The 25,301-nt window shown below is 43.5% G+C and overlaps 1 protein-coding gene across 2 annotated transcripts in view; it reads right to left on the reverse strand.

The window, feature by feature from the left end:
- The window catches only part of LOC115105395 (serine/arginine repetitive matrix protein 3), a 173,279-nt gene that overhangs the window by 53,179 nt on the left and 94,799 nt on the right, over nucleotides 1-25,301 (reverse strand). For both annotated transcript variants that reach the window (XM_029627388.2, XM_065007271.1), the window contains exon 2: nucleotides 4,984-5,285. In XM_029627388.2, coding sequence (XP_029483248.1) covers nucleotides 4,984-5,273 — 290 coding nt within the window. In that variant the 5' untranslated portion in view covers nucleotides 5,274-5,285. The remainder of the gene's footprint in view (nucleotides 1-4,983; nucleotides 5,286-25,301) is intronic.

Raw genomic sequence — 25,301 nt, forward strand, 5'->3', positions numbered from 1 at the left:
GCCGTGGTCAGTTTGTCAACTACATCCCAGTAGGTACATAGCTCTTTGTAGATTCCTGAGATGAACTGCTGACCTCATTCTGCGAAGGGAGATCTTTACCCGATTTGGAATTCCAGATTATCTTCTCTCTGACGAGGTTCATCTCATGAATCTACAAAGAGCTGTGTACCTACTGAGGTTTTGTTCCTGAACTGACCATGGCCTACCATCCTCAGACCAACCAGATCGAGAGGATAAACTGAGAATATGTGTCCCATTTCAGGAAACTATGCGTATGTCGCAAGTCACGACTTCATAGGAGAGCCATTGGAACGTTTTACATGTTTTTTTTAATCAAAATGCGTTTTTTGGCAGAAATGTCTTCGGGAACATGGTAACTTAAGACATGAAGGTCAGTCAATCTGCAAAATTTCAAGAACTTTGAATGTTTTTTTAAGTGAAGTTGCAAAAACCATCAACCGCGATGATGAACCTGGCTCTCATGAGGACTGCCACAGGAAAGGAAGACCCAGAGTTACCTCTGTTGCAGAGGAAAAGTTCATTAGAGTTAACTGCACCTCAGATTGCAGCCCAAATAAATGTTTCACAGAGTTCAAGTAACAGACCAATTTCAACATCAACTGTTCAAGGCAAAGGGTGGCTACTTTGAAGAATCTCAAATATAAAATATATTTAGATTTGTTTAACAATTTTTTGGTTACTACATGATTCCATTTGTGTTATTTCATAGTTTTGATGTCTTCAGTGCTATTCTACAATGTAGAAAATAGTGAAAATAAATTAACAGGGTAAGTATTTTATATTTTTGCCAATTCTTTGTATTTTAGATTGGTTATTTGTTTTTGGAGGGGGGGTAACTCTTAAGGATCGGTCCCTTCAATTGTTCATATTTCACCTAAAATGTCATACCCAAATAACCTTTTTTTGTACTATCATCTTTGAAATGCAAGAGAAAGGCCATAATGTATTTGTAAGGGTTTTCCTCCTCTTCGTCTGAAGAGGAGGTGTAGCAAGGATCGGACCAAGATGCGGCGTGGTAAGTGTCCATGGTTGTTTATTTAAAAACATGAACTGAACACTCAATGAATACAAAACAATAAACGTGAACAAAACCGAAACAGTACCGTGTGGCGAACAAACACAGACACGGAAACAATCACCCACAAACACACAGTGAAACCCAGGCTACCTAAGTATGATTCTCAATCAGAGACAACTAATGACACCTGCCTCTGATTGAGAACCATACTAGGCCGAAACATAGAAATTCCCAAAACCTAGAAAAACAAACATAGACAACCCACCCAACTCACGCCCTGACCATACTAAATAAATACAAAACAAAGGAAATTAAGGTCAGAACGTGACAGTATTATTCCAGGCCAGGTGCAATTTAGATTTTGGCCACTAGATGGCAGAAGTGTATGTGCAAAGTCTTAGACTGATCCAATGAAGCATTGCATATATGTTAAAAATGTATCAAGACTGTCCAAATGTGCCTAATTTGTTAATTAGTAACTTTTCATGTTCAAAACTGTGCACTCTCCTCAAACAATAGCATGGTATTTTTTCACTGTAATAGCTACTGTAAATTGGACAGTGCAGTTTGATTAACAAGAATGTAAGCTTTCTGCCAATATCAGATATGTCTATGTTCTGGGAAATGTTCTTGTTACGTACAACCTCATGCTAATCGCACAGCTCAACCAAAGTTTAACTGCACTGTTGGTTAAGGGCTTGTAAGTAAGAATTTCACTGTATTCGGCGCATGCGAATAATTGATTTGAGTCCAAACTTTTGACTGGTACTGTATATTATGATGACATTTTGGAATGTTTTTATTTGTTTTGGCCTTCTGCAAGGTTTTTTTGTGTGTGTTCATGCACACAAAAAATATCTTGAGGCAAGTCTACGCCTCTTCGTTGGTGATTGGTCAACAGTAGGGATTCTTCAATGAAGTGTTTTACTGCAAAAATTTACCTTGAGAAATACTGCTCGAAACATCCTAGTTAGATGTAGAATTGCGCAACTAAGATCTCTGACTATTTTGTGGAAGTGTATACTGGCTATGTACTGTGTGAAACTCTACTATTGCCACTTTTTTCTTGTTTTTCCCGTGAAGGTCTTTTCAAGCTAAGATCAAAGCTACGCGAGCACACTCGTTCGACTAGGCATCAGCCGGACCGAAACATGCGGAAGCCTTTAGTACCAGTAAATGGGGAGGCTGGCAGGCTTCAGATAGCTTAATGAGCAGGCTCCTTTAATTGACTGGCTGTTCTAATTGGCTCCCAGGGTGATGCTGTGAGGCTATAACATGACAAACTATTAATCCACTGATTTAATACATCCTGGATGGGGAGGGAGGGAGAGAGGGGGATGGTAGGGAAGTTGCACTGATGAGGGGGGTTGGTATACAACCTGTCACTTTATTCTAATCCCTGACCATGGCCTTGGAGGGTGCCAGTGTGTGTGTGTGTGTGTGTGTGTGTGTGTGTGTGTGTGTGTGTGTGTGTGTGTGTGTTTAGGAGGTTAGAGGGTGACCCGCTGGCTTTAATCCACTAGCAGATGAAAACAGACTCCTGACACCATTTTAATTGCTTCTAATGCCTGAGCCCTGCGCTCCTCTCCCTCTCTATCTCCCTCTACTTCATCCCTCTCTACATCCATTTATCCCCTCCTCCCCAATCCCTCCCACTCTTTTTTCATTTAAAGTGGCCTTGTTTGAATGTGGAGGAATATGGAGGGCTGGGATAAAAACACGTGGCTCTATCGTACTTAACAAACACAGGGGATTCTACTTTATAATAGCTGTCACTGGGGCTCACCATTGGACATATGGCCCATTTACCAAACCAGAGGCAATTAGTCCAGAGCCTGGAGAGGACCGCCTGGAGCCCGGAGAGAGTGGGCCCTTCCCTGTCTGACAGATGGCAGTGGTGGCGCTCTCCTATCCTCTGCTGCTGACATCCAGGCAGCCAGCTCCCTATCAGCCACATCAATCTGGCGCAGCCAGGCATGGCCTTCCAGCCGCCATTAACTATCAGTCCTAATGAGGCTGAGGCCAGGTTCCAGCATGGCTCCTTACTTGAGAGGGAGGGCTGGGAGGGAGGAAGATTGGCTGCTTACTGTTGGGTATGGATGGGGCTAAAAGGAGAGCAAATAGGGTTCCAGGCAGAGGCACATATGATAATGTTGCTAAGACGCAACCGACCCTACTTATCCTAGACCCCCAGGCAGGAGCCATGGATTAGTTCATTGCTCTGGAGGAGGGGGGTTGCACTTCAAAACCCTTCAATACCCTGTGACAGTTAGGCATCTCATGTTACCCAATCTATTCACTGTGACTCCCCTAAAGGACAGTTTGAATGACCCTTCTACACACTGGAAAACAGCTGCCAGAGAATATACAATGAGTGTACAAAACATTAAGAACACCTGCTCTTTCCATGAAAGAGACTGATCAGGTGAATCCAGGTGAAAGATATGATCCCTTATTGATGTCCCTTGTTAAATCCACTTCAATCAGTGTAAATGAAGGGGAGGAGGCAGGTTAAAGAAGGATTTCTAAGCCTTGAGACAATTGAGACATGGATTGTGTGTGTGTGCCATCCAGAGGGTGAACGGGAAAGACAAAAGATTGAAGTGCCTTTGAACAGGGTTTGGTAGTAGGTGCCAGTCGCACTGATTTGTGTCAAGAACTGCAAAGCTGCTGGGTTTTTCATGCTCAACAGTTTCCCATGTGTATCAAGAATGGTTCACCACCCAAATGACATCCAGCCAACTTGAAGCAACTGTGGGAAGCATTGGAGTCAAAATGGGCCAGCATCCCTGTGGAATGTCCATGCCCCGATGAATTGAGGCTGTTCTGAGGGCAAAAGGGGGGGGTGGAACTAAGTACTTGGAAGGTGTTCCTAATGTTTTGTACACTCAGCGTACAGTTACACTGTTTCCTGTAGGCATGATGATCCAATGCTGTTTGGCAGTACTAGCGAACATGCTTATCCTATCCTGCAATTCAAACATACACCACTGATGCTAACTGGAACACGACAATGTGAAGTGTGAAGCCTCTGTGAGTTCCACCAGGGCTGTGTATAGTGCAGTCGTCTCAGAGGATAACTCTGTTCACGCCTCACAGCCAGACACAAGGTCACACTACACCTTATTAAGGACGGTCACAGCTAGACTGGAGAAGTATGCCTGTCCCTGGAACACCTGTTTAGTGTACCCTCCATGAGGCTGGTCTGCTAGCCTGAAGTATCTGCCTTGAAGGCCTGTTTACACGCACACACACACGCACGCACGCACACACACGCACACACGCACGCACACGCACGCACACCCAGCCTGCCAGCCAGCCAGAGCCTTAGGAGGATTAGAGCAGATGCCAGTCACCACACAAATCCACCATGGTAGTAGTGTAGATAGTGTAGTGCCAGCCTCCTAGCTGTTAGTGTATCGCTAAGGCTCTCTCTCATTTAGCTCTGGAGGAGTGATAACATGCTAATGAGAGTGTCTTCCAATGACTCTCAGAGCTCTCTGGCTCAGGCTGACTGGCAGCCATTACTGACTGGAGGCAAGAAGTGCTGTGTTGTCATTTTCTTTAAGTGCAGATGTTCGATTAGAATGGTAATGTGAATCAAATGCTGCGCGATAGATCATTATTAAAGGGTAGAACCTGAAGGCTCTGTCTGTTTGGTAAATCTGGTTTCTCTCTCTCCATGCTAGAGCATCTTGATGTCTCATTGTTATCAGGAGTCTAATTCATCATGTAACCTGAAGTGAGCATGTAAAAATGGCTTTTTAAGATTCCAATGTGTATTCCTGTCCATGTAAAAAATCTTCAATAACCAAGGCATAACCTATGCTGTGTATCCACCAAACTATTCTAGCGTGTGTCTACATGAGAGACCATCCAAACAAGGGTGTATCCCTCCAAATGTAAACCCAGTGTGTATTGTAACTTAACTAAACTTAACTCACCCTTGTTCCTCCATCATCTCCTGCAGCTCCATGCACTTCAGCTCCACCCTCCTCTTCCTTTCGTGGTCTAGGATCTCCCTATGGGCCTTCTTCACCAGGACAGGCTCTGGTCTGGGCTCCTCCTCTTCCACCTCAGGCCCCTCCTCTTCTTCTGGCTTGGGCTGCACGGCCGGGGTGGGCACTGACGCTGACCCGCCTGACCCCGCATCTGTTCCTGCCAGGTTCACGGCAGCAGGGGGCACACCGTTGACACTGTCCTGGGGGGAAGGCACCCTCGCCCCATCGTACATGGCCACAACGCTCTGTAGAAACAGACAGAGGAGGAGAGACAGAGGAGCGAGATGTAGAGAGATAGTGAGAGAGATGGAGAAAGAAAGATTAGATAGATAGATAGATAGATAGATAGATAGATAGATAGATAGATAGATAGATAGATAGATAGATAGATAGATAGATAGATAGATAGATAGATAGATAGAGAGGGAGGGAGGGAGGGAGGGAGGGAGGGAGGGGAGGGAGGGAGGGAGGGAGGGAGGGAGGGAGGGAGGGAGGGCAAGAGAGAGAGAGACAGGGGGTTTAGTGGGACCAGTTCAATTGTTTACCTGGCATATACTTTAAGTTTACATTTCACACAAATGCATTTATTTGCATTTCCAACTGTATAAGGATGCATTTCCAACTCTGTTACAATGGCTAATGTAGGTATGTTAAGATAAGAGGTGGGGGATGATTAGGGGGAGGTCGGAGGTCGCGGCCTGTTATAAGCGTAACAGAATCTGGGATGGCAGGCTCCTGAGGTGCGAGAGGTTCACATTTTTCTAAACTACCCTGTCTCCTCACATGGCAAACAATAGGCTGATCCTGGACGTTCCTAACAAGCCCCTCATTAGCTGTTTCAGACTTTTGGCTTCTTGAGCCCTCATAACACATTCTGTTAAGCCAACCATGCAAATAATACTGTACTGTATTCCTCATCACGGAAAAGTGAGCTGCTGCTGTGGTAGTTTTGATGGTTATGTCTCTGGACAGGATGAAGTATTTTTCCCTTAACTGAGAAACACCACACACACTCTCTCACACACAGACACACACACACAGTCAGGGTTATTTTGGATCGTAGGCACATGTCGACATGCATCACTACCAACCGAACCGGCCGCCGACAGCAGCCGCAGCAGCAGCCTCTGGTCCATGCATGCGTCAACACTAGAGTAGCTGACAGATCTATACTGTAGGACAAACAAGTCTCGTGACACCGATTGTACACACACTGTAGATCAAGGTCACATAAACAAAGTATAGCCTAATAGATGAGTTGGAGAGGAGAGGAGCGGAGAAGAGAAGAGAAGAGAAGAGAAGAAAGAGAAGAGAGGAGAGGAGAGGAGAAGAGAAGAGAAGAGAAGAGAAGAGAGGAGAGGAGAGGAAAGGAAAGGAAAGGACAAAGCTGGGGAAATATGACTCCCTTCAGGACATACTGTGTAGAGACCTGGGCCCGTATCCACAAAAAGTCTCTAGGATCAAGTTTGACTTCTAGATCATAATGAATAAGATTGCATGGACATATCCTAGATCAGCACTCCTGCTCTGAGACGCTTTGTGGATACAGGCTCTGGCTTAGCCTGCAGTGAGTGAGAGAATATTGAAAATCACTCACACACACTATAACACCCGGACAATGTGTACGTTTGGACATGTGTATAACACACAACAAAGACTGAATATAAACAAAAATGGATCGCTATTGTCGTGTCTTTGGCTATGCCGGATTAAGTGATATTACATGCTATTCTATAAAATTATTTCTCCGTAATTAATATTACCTGATTGAGCTAATCATGTAAATGTAATTAACTAGAGAGTCAGGGCACCACAAGATAATATTTATAGAGCTGTTATCTTCCGAATAAACTCTTAAAGACCTAGTAATATTTTACATCAATAGCAGTCAATATTAATCGTCATCTTAAATTCAGTCTCATCTGAAAGTTGTACATTTACATTTACATTTAAGTCATTTAGCAGACGCTCTTATCCAGAGCGACTTACAAATTGGTGCGTTCACCATAAGACATCCAGTGGAACAGCCACTTTACAAAAGTGCATCTAAATCTTTTAAGGGGGTGAGAAGGATTACTTTATCCTATCCTAGGTATTCCTGAAAGAGGTGGGGTTTCAGGTGTCTCCGGAAGGTGGTGATTGACTCCGCTGTCCTGGCGTCGTGAGGGAGTTTGTTCCACCATTGGGGGGCCAGAGCAGCGAACAGTTTTGACTGGGCTGCGCGGGAACTGTACTTCCTCAGTGGTAGGGAGGCGAGCAGGCCAGAGGTGGATGAACGCAGTGCCCTTGTTTGGGTGTAGGGCCTGATCAGAGCCTGGAGGTACTGAGGTGCCGTTCCCCTCACAGCTCCGTAGGCAAGCACCATGGTCTTGTAGCGGATGCGAGCTTCAACTGGAAGCCAGTGGAGAGAGCGGAGGAGCGGGGTGACGTGAGAGAGAACTTGGGAAGGTTGAACACCAGACGGGCTGCGGCGTTCTGGATGAGTTGTAGGGGTTTAATGGCACAGGCAGGGAGCCCAGCCAACAGCGAGTTGCAGTAATCCAGACGGGAGATGACAAGTGCCTGGATTAGGACCTGCACTGCTTCCTGTGTGAGGCAGGGTCGTACTCTGCGGATGTTGTAGAGCATGAACCTACAAGAACGGGCCACCGCCTTGATGTTAGTTGAGAACGAAAGGGTGTTGTCCAGGATCACGCCAAGGTTCTTAGCGCTCTGGGAGGAGGACACAATGGAGTTGTCAACCGTGATGGCGAGATCATGGAACGGGCAGTCCTTCCCCGGGAGGAAGAGCAGCTCCGTCTTGCCGAGGTTCAGCTTGAGGTGGTGATCCGTCATCCACACTGATATGTCTGCCAGACATGCAGAGATGCGATTCGCCACCTGGTCATCAGAAGGGGGAAAGGAGAAGATTAATTGTGTGTCGTCTGCATAGCAATGATAGGAGAGACCATGTGAGGTTATGACAGAGCCAAGTGACTTGGTGTATAGCGAGAATAGGAGAGGGCCTAGAACAGAGCCCTGGGGACGCCAGTGGTGAGAGCGCGTGGTGAGGAGACAGATTCTCGCCACGCCACCTGGTAGGAGCGACCTGTCAGGTAGGACGCAATCCAAGCGTGGGCCGCGCCGGAGATGCCCAACTCGGAGAGGGTGGAGAGGAGGATCTGATGGTTCACAGTATCGAAGGCAGCCGATAGGTCTAGAAGGATGAGAGCAGAGGAGAGAGAGTTAGCTTTAGCAGTGCGGAGGGCCTCCGTGATACAGAGAAGAGCAGTCTCAGTTGAATGACTAGTCTTGAAACCTGACTGATTTGGATCAAGAAGGTCATTCTGAGAGAGATAGCGGGAGAGCTGGCCAAGGACGGCACGTTCAAGAGTTTTGGAGAGAAAAGAAAGAAGGGATACTGGTCTGTATTTGTTGACATCGGAGGGATCGAGTGTAGGTTTTTTCAGAAGCGGTGCAACTCTCGCTCTCTTGAAGACAGAAGGGACGTAGCCAGCGGTCAGGGATGAGTTGATGAGCGAGGTGAGGTAAGGGAGAAGGTCTCCGGAAATGGTCTGGAGAAGAGAGGAGGGAATAGGGTCAAGCGGGCAGGTTGTTGGGCGGCCGGCCGTCACAAGACGCGAGATTTCATCTGGAGAGAGAGGGGAGAAAGAGGTCAGAGCACAGGGTAGGGCAGTGTGAGCAGAACCAGCGGTGTCGTTTGACTTAGCAAATGAGGATCGGATGTCGTCGACCTTCTAAATTCTTGGTTATCTGCACGAACCCTGGCTAACAAGTTGAATCAGCAATACAAAATTGGGTTTAATTATTTATTTACTAAATACCTAACTAATCACACAGAATTACACATACACATAATTAAATCATAACTTGATTACAAATTACGTCATAAAGGAAAAAGTCCCTAGCGGGCAGAATAGATATGACAGCTTGTTACACAAAAGAAAAGGGCTGGGTTTGAGTGAAAGAGCGGGAAGACTGAGGAACAAAGGGCGAAGCTGTGCTACCGCCTATTTGGAAAAGGAAAATGCAATAAATATTTACTCTGAGCTTTGGTAGGTTGGTGGTAGATGGAAGGCCGTGTTGCCCAACCGAGTCCTTTGTCCTTTGAAGAATGTCTCTGGTGGTAAATTGAATAAGTTGTAGTAATGTCGTTGTGTGGGAGACGGGATACTCTGTCTGTTCCTTCCTAACCTGCGTTTGCAGCTGCTGTTGCTAACTCAACAGCTAGGAGGTATCACTTCTGTAGTGAATAGGAGTTCAAAGTTCATACCATTCGCAACCAAAGCTCACACTGATGTTGGCTTCGTTCTGTAGTTATTATCTGAACCATTCTGACATCAGACCGTCATCCTCACATCCTCGGAACAGGAGGCTATATTGTCGTCAAGGCTTTATATAGGAAGGAAGAGGAGGGCGTGTTTGAAAAGTTTTATAGCCCATGTCCCTTCACAGGGGAGGGCCACTGATTGAGCAGAGCCCTACCTTATGAAAACCCAAATCTCACATTTTAGAAGCTAAAATCACATTTCATCCCATCACGAATAATTTCATATTCAAACATTTAAATTGAACAACAATTCCATGTGAATCCGATAACTCTGATATGTAGACTTTCCACTGTAGAGTTTATGTCATCTTATCATTGATGAGAATGTCTCAGATGACAACCGAAATGATATCATATTCATTAAGTACCACCGCATATGTTCAATTGATCGGATTACCAGAATATAGTTCATTTCCCTCCACCTTCTGATGTTCCCAGAATCTCTACGTTAACCAAGGGGTTTGCAAATGTAACATCAGTAGAGTGGAGAGAGGAAGAAGGGGGAAAGAAACCTACCCCCAGGCCAACGTCATGACACTATGCTGTAGTCAAAAAGCTAGATTCACATACTGTATTAAAGTAAAAAATCCTGGACATTTGTATACTTTTTTTGCCTTTTTAGACAGTGAAAGTAGCGCTCACAAGCCAAAAGTGGTCCCCGAAAAATTTAAGTTATTTGGCTAGAACTCGAATTGCTAGGGGGCTGGCCCACGTAAGTGGAAATGTATAGAAAATGGTGCAGCACAGCTTCCAAAAAAACAGTCGCTTTCAAACTAGGGATTTTGTGGTAAATTGAGGTAAGACTAATTCTGCTCATAGATTATGCATGTATGAACTACACATCAACAAATCCAGCCCAAAGCGGGAGACTTAAAAATATATATTGTAGTCGCCAAAGTTCCAGAACATGTTTTTAAGTATCAATGTGACTTGCCAAAGTTCCATTCGCAATACAAGTGGATGTATACATTTCCACATCTGAATGCTGTCCTGTTCTGGCTAGGCTCAGACTGGGGTTGTGATTGAGACGGATAGGTTAGTGATGCAGGCGTGTGATGCCTAAGAGCACACACATACCAACACACACACGACACAGACACATCTTCCCTCCCTACCCCAGCACCGGTTGGTCCTGCAAAACTAATGACTTCATTTTTCACTGAGGAGTCAGAAAAGCCCAGCCAGGAGGATGGGTAACAAGATCTCATAGTTTCAAATCCTGTGCATTATGGATTAATGTCTATTTTTGACGCATTAATTAAGTGTGGTCACAAGGTTAAGTCCGTGAGGTTACAGGGCTAAAACAGAAACAACTCAAAGTGTTAAGTTTAGATATGAATTACGATTGGTCAAGGTTAGGGCTACGGTTTGGGAAAGGCTTGCTAGAGCATTGTGAACTGCTGTGACGCAGTGGAAAGAACAGCACATTTTAGTCTGAGCAGTGCCCTTTGCCTCTGAGCATCATGAGCTCATGCCAGTGCTGGGCAATAGTTGCTCTTTTATTGGTGAGCACAGCAGAAGGCATATATAGACGTTCTCAGGACCTTTTCAAACGTACAAAATACAAGTGTATTTCTAGAGATCAGCCTGGGATGGGAGAGTTAGGGGATGAGAATGATGTAATACTCACTCTAAGTCAGTGTAGACCATCATCTCTGGGTGCCCAATCCCTGCCCAAAGCTCTGTAGTTTTAGCCTTCAATGACAATCAGCATAGCAACAGTAAGTCATCTTGGCACCCAGACCCAAATCTCGCGTGCTTGCTGGTCAGCTACAGTACCATAGAATGGAACAAAGTCTGTCACGAGAGACTGCAGCAAGTGAAGAGTTTATTTTCAAAACACTAAATCCACCAATTTTTCACATTTGTGTTTTTTCACCAGAAATAATTTCTTACGGGTACCTTCACGAGTGAGTAAAATATTAGTGTTCTAAGATGTTGTATTCAAAGATTTGAGATGTTTATTAAAATGTGTGTTTTTTTTGTTGAAAAAAATGCTATATATCCATTGTTTAGCTGCTAATGGAATACTTTATATTTGAATGTATGTGGTTGTCTCACCTAGCTATCTTAAGATGAATACTGTAAGTTGCTTTGGATAAGAGCATCTGCTAAATGTCTTAAATGTCAAATTTAAATGTTTTACATACAGATCTCATATTACTGTATTGATACATTTGATTTTTTTTTAAAAAACATTTGATTAAATATTGATGTCACATATCTATAATTTGTAGTTTTTTGTTACATTTGACTGTGTAAAGTCTAGGAGTACTCCTTATTTGGGGTGGCAGGTAGCCTCGTGGTTAGAGCGTTGGACTAGTAACCGAAAGGTTGCAAGATCAAATCTCCGAGCTGACAAGGTAACAAATCTGTCATTCTGCCCCTGAACACGGCTGTTAACCCACTGTTCCTAGGCCTTCATTTAAAATAAGAATTTGTTCTTAACTGACTTGTCGATTAAAAAAATGATCAAATAAAAAAAATATCTGAGAGTGAGACGATATAGAGTTTCACAAAAAAACATCTGAGAGTGAGACGATATAGAGTTTCACAAAAAAACATCTGAGAGTGAGACGATATAGAGTTTCACAAAAAAACATCTGAGAGTGAGACGATATAGAGTTTCACAAAAAAACATCTGAGAGTGAGACGATATAGAGTTTCACAAAAAATATCTGAGAGTGAGACGATATAGAGTTTCAAAAAAAACATCTGAGAGTGAGACGATATAGAGTTTCACAAAAAAACATCTGAGAGTGAGACGATATAGAGTTTCACAAAAAAACATCTGAGAGTGAGACGATATAGAGTTTCACAAAAAAACATCTGAGAGTGAGACGATATAGAGTTTCACAAAAAAACATCTGAGAGTGAGACGATATAGAGTTTCACAAAAAAACATCTGAGAGTGAGACGATATAGAGTTTCACAAAAAACATCTGAGAGTGAGACGATATAGAGTTTCACAAAAAAACATCTGAGAGTGAGACGATATAGCGTTTCACAAAAAAACATCTGAGAGTGAGACGATATAGAGTTTCACAAAAAACATCTGAGAGTGAGACGATATAGAGTTTCACAAAAAAACATCTGAGAGTGAGACGATATAGAGTTTCACAAAAAAACATCTGAGAGTGAGACGATATAGAGTTTCACAAAAAACATCTGAGAGTGAGACGATATAGCGTTTCACAAAAAAACATCTGAGAGTGAGACGATATAGAGTTTCACAAAAAAACATCTGAGAGTGAGACGATATAGAGTTTCACAAAAAAACATCTGAGAGTGAGACGATATAGAGTTTCACAAAAAAACATCTGAGAGTGAGACGATATAGAGTTTCACAAAAAAACATCTGAGAGTGAGACGATATAGAGTTTCACAAAAAAACATCTGAGAGTGAGACGATATAGCGTTTCACAAAAAAACATGATTTGTTTTGAGAGATAAAAAAATAAAAAATAAGGTCATTGAACAGCCCCTTGCTGTGAGAAGAAAAATGTTAGCGTTTTGGAAAGAAGCTTTTCAAGTGTAAAGATAGTTGTATGTATAACCTCCAATGGAGTTTTTTTGGTGTGTCACTGGGTAAAACAGCATTACTGTATATAGTGATGTGTTTCGTTCGTTGTTCAGAGGCAACAGTGAGTCTTGATTCTGTCTCTGATTATGCTGGGTAAAGTAGCATTATAGTGATGATGTTTGATTTTGGAGAGCTGTGCGTTGGTAAACAAGCTGTGTTGTGAATTCACAGTGACGTGACTCTGTTAACTGTGTGTGTGTGTGTCTGTGTGTCTGTGTGTGTGTGTGTCTGTGTGTGTGTGTGTGTGACTGATAGAACAGAACAGGTGGCAGGACAGCAGGAGAAATCACCACTGAATCTATTTTACAGTAAATCACCACTTGATATTCTGTGACAGTCCTCTCTCATCCACACAGAGACAGACAGACAGACACACACACTCACTTGCACTGAAGAAGATTCCAAGGAGGACATGAACTCTTGTCTGTTTGTTTGGTAAAACTGTCCTGTAATTGACATATGGTGAGCGGGATTGGAACAGGACAAGCAGGCTGGTGTTGAAGACAGATATGAGAATACAGACGTGGGATCTTCAGTTGATCACCCTGTTGTTGTAGGAAATGTCCTGTACGGCAGGAAATGCAAACTTGTAGTGTATTCGAGATTTAAAAAGGCTTCTAAAGTTTGCAATTTCCACTTTAAATTTCAGACATGATTTGCCCTAACTAAAATGTATCAACCCCAACAAAAATGTCCATTAATTATAATTCCCACATTAATTCACATTTCCTGTTGCTGCATGAATCCAGCTGTGAGAAACTGGTCAAATTAAGATCCTACACCGGTAAATCAATTGTGACTGTGTTGAGTGACCATAACTGTTTTTATATTAGGTAGACAACACAACAACAAGACAATCTTCCTATGTTGTCCTGTCTTTACTAAATAACAGCATCCTTCCTTATTTACAATCAGTCTACTGCATCTGCTGTTGCCAGTAGCCTGGGGCAGACCAGGCCTGGGTCTGTCTCTGACATCAGCCTGCAATGTAGAGGAGACAGGGCTGGATGCTGGATGCCATTACCCATGCTATTCACGTGCACCATGGCCCAAATGTCTGAGCCGCTGGCTCGCCCCAGGTGACACACACACACACACACACGCACGCTCACACAGACACGAACAGATCACCTCATCTCATTGAAGTACCATGGGGGGCCACACACACTCCAACGCTGACACTATAATGTCTCCTCCCTGCAAATCATATCAAATCGAATACAACAGGTGTAGAACTTACCGTGAAATGCTTACTTACAAGCCCTTAGCCAACAACACAGTTCAAGAAATAGAGTTTAGAAAATATTTACTAAATAAACTAAAGTAAACATGTATTTTATTATTTTGTTAAGTAACAAAAGAAAATTACATAACAATAATGAGGCTATATACAGGGGGTACCGGTACCAAGTCAATGTGGAGGTCATTTGTAAAGGTGGAGGTAATTAGTGGAGGTCATTTGTAAAGTGACTATGCATAGATAATAAACAGCGAGTAGCATTGGTGTAAAAACAAAGCGGGTCGATGTAAATAGTCCGGGTGGCCATTTGATGAACTGTTCAGCAGTTTTATGGCTTGGGGGTAGAAACTGTTAAGGAGTCTTTTGGACCTAGACTCGGCGCTCTGGTTCCGCTTGCCGTGCGGTAGCAGAGAGAACAGTTTAGAACTTTAGTGACTGCAACTCTGTAGCGGAGTCTGTACGGACAACAACAGACTGGAACTACATTCAAATGAACATGTCAAAGAAAAAACTGTGTGAAAACAACAGATGATCCAATCCCGCAGAAATGCCCCAACAGATCCCAGGTGTTTGGGTGTAAAATAATGATGGAGATGGGAACATAACACCTCACCACATGAACACATCATGTAAATCCAGTCAGTTATGTCTGGTGGTCCTTGGTCATTTCCTGTTGTTCCCACGAGAGACCATGGAAAAATCTGTTTCCTTTCTCTCAAGTTAACAACTAAATTGTTTCATTTGTTTAATGAAACAGTCACAGCAGATAGAGGCTTGTCAGGGGGCTGATAAGGTGACAGAACACAACAGTTATCTGTGTGTGAGTCCTGTTCCTCTGGGAGTTTATCTGAGAACTATTACTGATGGGGAGGCATTTTTCTCCATTGTTTCAAGGGTGTAGAAGGTTGCTTGCAAGACTGAAGTATATCGGTCACACGTACTAGGCCTACATGTAATATACTGTAATAATAAAAGCCATTTAGCAGGCGCTTTTATCAAAAGCGACGTACAGTCATGCGTGCATTAATTTTTGTTACCAAGGGTCCCAGGAATCGAACCCACTATCCTGGTATTACAAGCACCAACGCCATACTCTACCAACTGAGGTACAGAGGACCAGATGATTATATCCACATGCTCTACTATCAGTGTGAGATAAATTAGCGTCTAGGAGCAACAATGACTCAGCCGCGAAGTGGTAGGCCACACAAGCTCACAGAACGGGACTGCTGAGTGCTGAAGTGTGTAGCGTGTAAAAATCGTCTGTCTTCGGTTGCAACAGTGGGGCTGGGGCTGTTTTTCATGGTTCGGGCTAGGCCCCTTTGTTCCACTGAAGGGAAATGTTAATGCTACATGTCACGTTGGTATGAAGGATCGGGAGACAGGTGCAGGAATGCTTAACAGGTTTTTTTAGTATACCCAAATTACAGACACGGGGACGAAGACAAAACAAACACGCATACAAAACACAGGGTTGAAACCCAAAGAAAAGAGCAAGGAGTACCTCGAATAAATAACAGAAGTGCACAATGATACCACATGGGATGATAACCGTAATCATCTGTGCAATACAAGTGGCACGAAAGCCAAAACAACACAGCACAGGTACTAACACGAACAACGGACATTGTAACAATAATCAACAAGAACACGGTGATCAAAGGGCCCACTTATATAATTACGAATCAAGGAAATGGGGACCAGGTGTGTGTAATGACAGTTCCGGAGGGATCCGTGACACTATTGCATACAATGACATTCTAGACGATTCTGTGCTTCCAACAGTTTGGGGAAGGCCCTTTCCTGTTTCAGTATGACAATGCTCCCGTGCACAAAGAGAGGTCCATACAGAAATGGTTTGTCAAGATTGGTGTGGAACTTGACTGGTCTGCACAGAGCCCTGACCTCAACCCCATCGAACACCTTTGGGATGAATTGGAACGCCGGCAGCGAGCGAGGACAAATCGCCTAACATCAGTGCTAAACCTCACTAATGCTCTTGTGGCTTAATGGAAGCAAGTCCCCGCTGCAATTTTCCAACATCTAGTGGACAGCCTTCCCAGAAGAGTGGAGGCTGTTTTATTTTGGAATGAGATGTTCGACGAGCAGGTGTCCACATACTTTCGGTCATGTAGAGTAGGTGTTTCTCTTGTCCAGATGTGTTATGGCCGTGTGAATAGCGATGGAAATGGAATCTTTCGTGGATCTCTTGGAGCGGTAGGCGAATTGGAGTGGGTCCAGTGGTGCCTGGCATGCTGGCCTTGATGTGGGCCAAGACCAGCCTCTCAAAGCACTTCATGATGACCTGGTGAATGCGACTGGAATGTCATTTGGGCATGTCACCTTGTTTTTCTTGGGCACTGGCACGATGATGGTCTCATTGAAGCAAGTGTGGACTACAGCCTGGGACAGGGACAGGTTGAAGATATCCGAGAAGACGCCCGCCAGCTGGTCAGCACACACTCTGGGTCGGCGCCATTAGGAGTTTCCACTCTTTTGAGAGTTTTCCTCAAGTCAGCCTCGGAGAGCGAAAGCACCTGGTCGTCCAGAGCAGCGAGTCTTCCTGGATGGTTCGGTATTGTCTGCCTCGAAGAAAGCATAGAATGTGTTAAGCTCATCTGGGAGGGAGGCTTCGGAGGGCACCACACAGCTGGATTTGCCTTTGTAGTCTATGATAGTCTGTGGTCCTTGTCACATGCGTCCTAAGTCTGAGTTGTCCAACATCAATTCAAGTTTGAGTCTGTGTTGTCTTTTTGCAACCCTAATGCATCTGCAGAGCTCGTACCTGCTTGCCTTGTATGCGTCGCACGCCACCGAGTCATCGGGGTTCGTTATGCTGGCATTGAATGCTGCAGTACGGGCACTCAGCATGGTACGGATATCTCTGTTCATCCAGGGTTTTTGGTTGTCATTGTGGGTACAACATCATCAACACATTTCCTAATGATGCCTGTGACTGACGATGTACATTCCTCAATGTTGCTGAATGATTCCTGGGTGGATACATTTCTTAACATATTCCAATCAGTATTCTCAAAACAGTCCTGAAGCATTGATTCTCTATGTTGGTGACTCCCTCTTGAGTTGCTGTTTGTTGGCGGGGAGTAGGAACAGAGAGACGTGATCTGATTGGCCGAAGTGTGGGCGGGGGATGGCTTTGTACGCGTCACGGATGATTGTATATACATGGTCCAGCATGTTTTTTCCTCTCATGGGTCTGAATTCATCATGGTGATATTGTGGAACAATTTGTTTTAAGCATGCTCGGGTGTGTGTGTGTGTGTGTCAGTGGAGGCTGGTAGGAGAAGCTATAGGAGGATGGGCTCATTGTAATGGTTGGAATAGAATAAATGGAACGGTATCAAACACATCAAACATATGGAAACCACATGTTTGCTCCATTCCAGCCATTACAATGAGCCCATCCTCCTATAGCTCCTCCCACCAGCCTCCACTGATGTGTGTGTGCATGCATGTGTGTGTGCAGCATAAAGACACACACAATGACTGGATCTGCACCTCATTCTGAGATTATTACAGGCTGAAGTAACAGGGGACCTGACCTTGGCACAGACAGACACTCCACATACCAGGAGATCTGGTGATACCAGGAGATCATACCAAAATCTGAAAACCTGCTTCCTGGGTGGGTGGTTATCTATTGGATGAGTTTTTCTGGAAGGGTGGATCTTTTGTGTGTTGTGTGTGTGTGTGTGTGTGTGTGTGTGTGTGTGTGTGTGTGTGTGTGTGTGTGTGTGTGTGTGTGTGTGTGTGCGCCTGATAGGACAGAACAGGTGGCAGGACAGCAGGAGAAATCATCACTGAATCTATTTGTGACTGACCGCCTTGATTTGAATTTTTTTGGGATAAAAGAAGACACAGAGTTACAAAATGGTATATCATACGCTGCATTTGAGGAACAATGGGAAAGTAATTCTGCTTTGAAAGTTGATAAACCTGTAACCTCACTTTTGAGAAAATGGCCTTTGAACATTTTGGTACCTACTGGAGAGCTCTTCATTGCCTACACTCATTCAGCATTGTTCACACCCTCTTATTCTTTAGCCCCACCCATCTCTTTAAGGGTTGATCCGAGCGTTCTGTCCATTCAACAGCAGTCAAACACTCAAGCTAACTGGCTAATGTTGGCCGGCTACTTCCAGACACAAATGAGAGAACAGCTCACTGACCATTATACTCGCCCCAGCAGAACTGGTTAGGCTGTTCTCATGTTATCCAGAGCGTTGGTGACTGCAACTGTGCTGCTGGCAACAATTTAGCCAACATTTACCGACACCAGCCATTTTCAACGGGTGTTGATCATTTGTAAATTCGTCAGTTATTCTGCACTCTGGTACACTCAGATGAAAGTGCTCGGAAATCGGAGAAGATAGCCAGAGCGAATTTACCAGCTACGTTTATCCCAACTCATGACATTACTACCCTGCATGAATCTGCAGGTAGCTAACCAACCAGGTACAAGGTTAGCTAACTAACATTAGACTATAACTAGCAAAGCGAGCCAGCCAGCTAACATTAGCTAGCTAACAGTACACTTTAACTTGAAATGAAAAAAACTTTCTGTCAAAATTAGAAACATGTAATATCTGAAAACGTAGATAGCCAGACTATCTTACCCGTCCGTATACATCATGGATGGGCACTTCTCACTGTCACGGCTGCCATGGTTGCCCTTAGTTTTAAGATGTAATCTGGAGGCAGGTGTTTTCTCCATCTCCTTAGCCATCATACTCTAATTCCACTGATTTCAACACCCAGAAAGTGGAGAGCAGCAGTTCTATGCAGTTCTACTACGCAAACTATTTTTTAAAAATAAGCTGCGTTAGACAGGATTACCTACACATACTGGCCAGCTCAAATAAACAGAAGCGTGCTATATGGCAGACCAATCTGAACTCATGTCCAGCCCACTCATTATCTCAGCCAATCATGGCTAGCGGCAAGGTTGCTCACTTTTTCTGTGGCTAATAAAACTAGGCTTGTAATTTAGCAATTGTATTCACATTTACAGATGGCATACAAGTTTGTTATTAAGGCACATGAAAGTTCACATGTTCCAGAAGGCATTTCTGCCCAAAAACACATTTAGATAAAAAAAAGAAGTTTATGTTCAAAAGGCTCTCCTGTAAGTAGTGACCAGCGACATACGCCTAGTTTCCTGAAATGAGTAACATTTTACACTAAATCCCCACTTGATATTCTGTGACACTCCTCTCTCTTATCCACACACACGCACAGACAGGCAGAGAAACTGAAAATGTAATTTTCACTTTGGTTTTCCACGTGTGAAAGTGAAAATTGGATTTTGCAATTTCACATGTGAGAGTTAGATTTTCACGTAAAGGTTTTACACACGTGAAAGTGAAATTCTATTTTGGAATGCTTCATGACTGGTAGGCTTTCACATGTGAAACTACAATTCACAATGAGGTGAAAAACATGTTGTTCTCCTCACATGTGAAAAGGTGGTAATGTGAACTCTAAATGTAATACATGTGAACAACTGACGTCACATGTCTCTTTTGTTTTCACATGTTAAAACAGCTATCTTACATGTGTTTTTTTGTAAGGGAAGTAATAAAATGTTATGAAAAGTGTGTAAGTGGTACACTGTTCAACTAAAATAGTATAACAATCTTTAATCAATGACAATAATATTGTCCAGTAGCACTCACTTCTGTCATCATCAAGTGCTTTAAAAGGCTAGGACCATATCACCTCCATCTTATCCAAAACACTAGACACACTACAATTTCCATATCGCTCCAACAGATCCACAGACGATGCACACTACCTGGATAAGAGAAATACCTACGTAAGAACGCTGTTCATTGCTTAGCCTTCAACATCATAGTGCCTCCAATCTCACTACTAAGCTCATGGCCCTGGTTCTGAACACCTCCCTGTGCAACTCGGTCCTGGACTTCCTGACTGGCCGACCACAACTGGTGAAGGTAGAAAACAACACCTCCTCCACACTGATCCTCAACAAGGGGGCCCCACATCGATGCGTGCTTAGTCCCCTCCTGTACTCCCTGTTCACCCATGACTGCTATGCCACGCACGTCTTCAACTCAATCATCAAGCTTGCTGACAACACAACAGTGGTAGGCCTGATTACCAATAACAATAAGACAGCAGGGCTCTCCAACCCTGTTCCTGGAGAGCTACCATCCTGTAGTTGTTCGCTCCAACCCTGTTCCTGGAGAGCTACCATCCTGTAGGTGTTCGCTCCAACCCTGTTCCTGGAGAGCCACCCTCCTGTAGGTGTTCGCTCAAACCCTGTTCCTGGAGAGCTACCATCCTGTAGGTGTTCGCTCCAACCCTGTTCCTGGAGAGCCACCCTCCTGTAGGTTTTTGCTCCAACCCTGTTCCTGGAGAGCTACCATCCTGTAGGTGTTCGCTTCAACCCTGTTCCTGGAGAGCCACCCTCCTGTAGGTGTTCGCTCCAACCCTGTTCCTGGAGAGCTACCATCCTGTAGGTGTTCGCTCCAACCCTGTTCCTGGAGAGCTACCATCCTGTAGGTGTTCGCTCCAACCCTGTTCCTGGAGAGCCACCCTCCTGTAGGTTTTCGCTCAAAACCTAATCTTGCACCACGAATTGCAAAAATCGCTGAAGTTGGAGACTTTTATCTCCCTCACCAATTTCAAACATCTGCTATCTGAGCAGCTAACCGATCGCTGCAGCTGTACATAGTCTATCGGTAAATAGCCCACCCAATTTTACCTACCTCAATCCCATACTGTTTTTATTTATTTACTTTTCTGCTCTTTTGCACACCAATATCTCTACCTGTACATGACCATCTGATCATTTTTCACTCCAGTGTTAATCTGCAAAATTGTAATTATTTGCCTACCTCCTCATGCCTTTTGCACACAATGTATATAGACTCTCCTTTTTTCTACTGTATTATTGACTTGTTAATTGTTTACTCCATGTGCAACTCTGTGTTGTCTGTTCACACTGTTATGCTTTATCTTGGCCAGGTCGCAGTTGCAAATGAGAACTTGTTCTCAACTAGCCTACCTGGTTAAATAAAGGTGAAATAAAAAATTACAACTAGGGTTGGAGCGAACACCTACAGGAGGGTGGCTCTCCAGGAACAGGGTTAGAGAGGATGAGGAGGTGATGGAGGAGGAGGTGGAGGACATGGAGGAGGTGAGAGCCCTGGTGGAGTGGAGCCAGGAAAATAACCTCTCCCTCAACATCAACAAAAGAGCTGATCGGGGACTACAGGAGACAGCAGAGAAGGTACACCCCCATCCACATCAACAAGACGGAGAGGGTCAAAGGTTCCTCAGCGTGCACATCACTGACAATCTGAAATGGTCCCTTCACACAGACAGTGTGGTGAAGATGTTGCAACAGTGACTCTTCAACATTAGAAGGCTGCAGAAATGTGGCTTGGACCCTAAGATCCTTACAAACTTCTACAGATGCACCATTGAGAGCATCCTGTTAGGCTGTATCAGCACCAGGTATGGCAATTGCACCGTCTGCAATCACAGGGCTCTCCAGCGGGTGGCCCAACGCATCAACAGGGGCACACTGCCTGCTCTCCAGGAGCACACTGCCTGCTCTCTCTACAGCACCTGGTGTCACAGAAAGGCCAATAAAAACATCAAGGATCTCAACCACAGCCTGTTTACCCTGTTACCATCTGGAATGCAAAGTACAGGTACATCAAAGTTGGGACAGAGAGACTGAGAAACAGCTTCTATCACCATGCCATCAGTCACCAATAACCACTAGTACCCTGCCCTGAACCTTAGTTACTGTTCTAGCCTGATACCACCTGGTACTCTACCCTGCACATTAGAGACTGCTGCCCTATGTGCATAATCATTGAACACTGGTCACTTTACTCATGTTTACATACTGCTTCACCCACTTTATGTATATACTGTAGTCTAGTCGTGGCTCATCCTATATATCTTATTTTGTTAGATTTCTGGATTATGTTGTGCATCTTTTTTGAATGCTAGGTATAACTGCACAATTGGAGCTAGAAACACAAGCATTTTTTCTGCACCTGTGTACACAACCATTAAACTTTGATTATATTTTAAATTATCACTTGTACTGAATTTGCACTATGACCCTAACTGGGATTTGAATTCACAACCTCTGTATTTGGAGTATGCTGATATTTTTGCTGCGCCACAAAGTCTGTAGCATTCTTAGAAGTTCCCTGAGCATTTATTATCTATAATCAGTGACGACCCGTCATTCAGGGCAGGTGTTTTGAGCCCCAGTCTTTTAGGTTAAAAAATAAATAAAATTATAATAATAATATATATTTTTTGTGGGAGGAGCTTGCCTGTTTTACTTGTTATTTGGCATTAATACGTGTCACATATCAGTTTGCAAACAATGTACTAAAAAAACAAGTAATTGAGTTAATAAAACCGCATACAAACATGGTCTCTTTTTTGCTTTCTTGAGTAAGGCAGCTCCAAAATGCAGGTGTTTCAGCCTAGCTCAGTGCTTTCTGTGGTGGTAGGGCTAGCCAGCAGAAAGTACAGAGCGTTGCACCTGATTGGCTCAGTCTTCTGTCGTGATTGGCTCAGTTTTCTGTCACTCATGGGACAGTACGTCATCCCCAATTCTAAGGTTAGAGCTCAAAAAATGCCATAGAGTTATAGTAGAAGTGCACATCCAAGAAGGCTCAAGGTCATTGGCCACAGATATAATGACATCAAATCACGTGATAGCTTTGATTGGACTGATCAACATCATACTTTCAAAATCTTAGCTAGCAAGCTAGCAGTCATCACCATGAATCAAGTCAACAATCAAATCATTTTCAATCCTTGTCATGTGAAGAGAAATTAGAGATAAAATGTCTCAGTGCTCATCGTCCATTGGACATAAACATTAGACAACAAGTTGGAAATCGCACATTCAACAATGAGTGGTTTGGGAAGGAATCAGTGGCTAACTGTGAGTTCAAGACAACTGGGAACTCGGGAAGAATTAGCTACAACTGGAAAAATACCTTTTGAATGGTCATTCAACTCGGAATTGTAAATCCGAATCTTTCTCTTTGATGACAAAATTTGCCCACGAAGGACCGCCGCGCCACTTTCCTGTTCAAGCACATCACAACGTGAGTCCAAAAATGTCTTATGCTGCTTCATAAATGAGATAGTATATGTAAGGAATTGCTATTTCGTATGCAGGTGACTAACTTACTGCTAATTACATGGCTACAACTCACAGTAAAGCCTGTGGGGTCCCCTACAGGATAGCTCCCACATTACACACATAATCTCCTTTTATTTTTAACCGAACACTGTGTGCCCGAAGAAGATCCTACGATGATGGACAGACAACTGAGCCAATGGCGGAAGACTACAGACTACAACCAGCTGAACCAATCCGGAGATCCGATCTTCCTAGGGTCAACCTACTTTCTGTGACGTCATTAAGAGCTGTCTGACTGTTTACGCTCTCTCTGCCTGCCGTTCCACAAATAACGGAAGAGCCGTAATTACGTTGTAATACATATTTTCACTCTGAATAAACTGTTTACTTGTCATAAAATTTACCACTTAGTCTGAATGATCCTTGACCGGCTCACCCATCTACATATCAATTGCTAACAGAAATGGTAGCAGAGGATGGTTACTGGATTTCTGACCCTAATTCTTGTATTATTTGTTATTGATGTGATGTGCTGCTTGCATTACTGTGTTTGACAAGTCTGTTACAGATGTGGTGAGGGCTTCAAGCATGATGCCTTTGCTTGATCACGGAAGCATGCTTTCAGGGAGGATGGGACTGACTGATGATGACACATGGTTTGAGTCCCTGGGTGGCAAGGAGCCCACTTGGTACAGGATAGAAGTAGCTGAGAGGACCAGATGGTTTCTAATAATTCTTTACTCTGTTTTCCATGACCAAAGTTTTATCCTACATCTTACATGTCAATAACAATAAAGTTTTATCCTGTTTTTGATAAGTGACACCCTTGGGGGGAACAAAGGCATACAACAAAGGCATATATAACTTGTTATTAGTAATAAACTTTTTATTATTTTCATGAAATGCTATGACTGCTGAAATAAAATAATTGAGTGACACCTAGCTGGTGTCAAAAGGGGGGACCTAAATTTCACACTATTTTCTTTTTGTTCTGTTTTTGAATGAGCTGTTCTCTTTTGACATGAAGGTAGTTTACAATTTGTAACTGTTATATGATTCATTGCTGAGTTTTTGTTCACACCCTTGGGGTTATTTTACATTATAGCCATTACCATATATATGATTGAATATTATCTGCTGTTGCCTTGTGTGGATGTATGTATGTGTTATGCTACCTAGCTGATTTGAAACATTCTTAAAAGTATCAGGGCCATGGAACTTTCTCATGCTGAAAAAATACAGAAGGGAGGGCACATTCAGAGCGTGGGGTTGCGAGAACAAGCGGTCTTTTTGGTTAGATAACAGGAAGGTGCACGGTATGGAGCATGAGACCCATCTTTCAGTTTTTGCAGCAATTTTAGGAGGGGGATCCAGTTGCTTTTATTGATTAAGCTTCTCCATTGATGTTGTGTCCCATCTGGGATGGGAAGAGGGGGAAATTATTTTTCTTTGTGGGCCATTTCCGGATAGACATACCTAGTTTAGGATATTTTTCCTTTTTGGATTATGTCTTCGTTTTTGCTTGGAGTAATGTATCTGGACTATATCACATCTCTTAGGAGATGTGAAGAGAGGGTATCAGAAACTTTTTCCTGCTGGAAAAAGTTGGCTAATGTGGACAATCATTTTACTTTTATTTTGAGCTGTTCTCCGCTCTGTTAAATGAGGGTTGTAAGTTCCTAGGTGGCTGGTAGCCAACTTAGTACATAGTGGGATTGAATGGAGAACATGATGGTAATACATAAATATCTATTTCTGTTTAATACCGTGCCTTATTTCATAGTCCTTATGGGAAAAGTTTCTCTTTGTGTCTGGATCCAGTTGTTGTGTCACGTCTCTGGTGAGACGTGAAGAGAGGGTTTTGTAAGGAATTGCTATTTCGTATGCAGGTGACTAACTTACTGCTAATTACATGGCTACAACTCACAGTAAAGCC

This window comes from Oncorhynchus nerka, linkage group LG22 (assembly GCF_034236695.1).
Source record: "Oncorhynchus nerka isolate Pitt River linkage group LG22, Oner_Uvic_2.0, whole genome shotgun sequence".
Lineage (NCBI taxonomy): Eukaryota > Metazoa > Chordata > Actinopteri > Salmoniformes > Salmonidae > Oncorhynchus > Oncorhynchus nerka.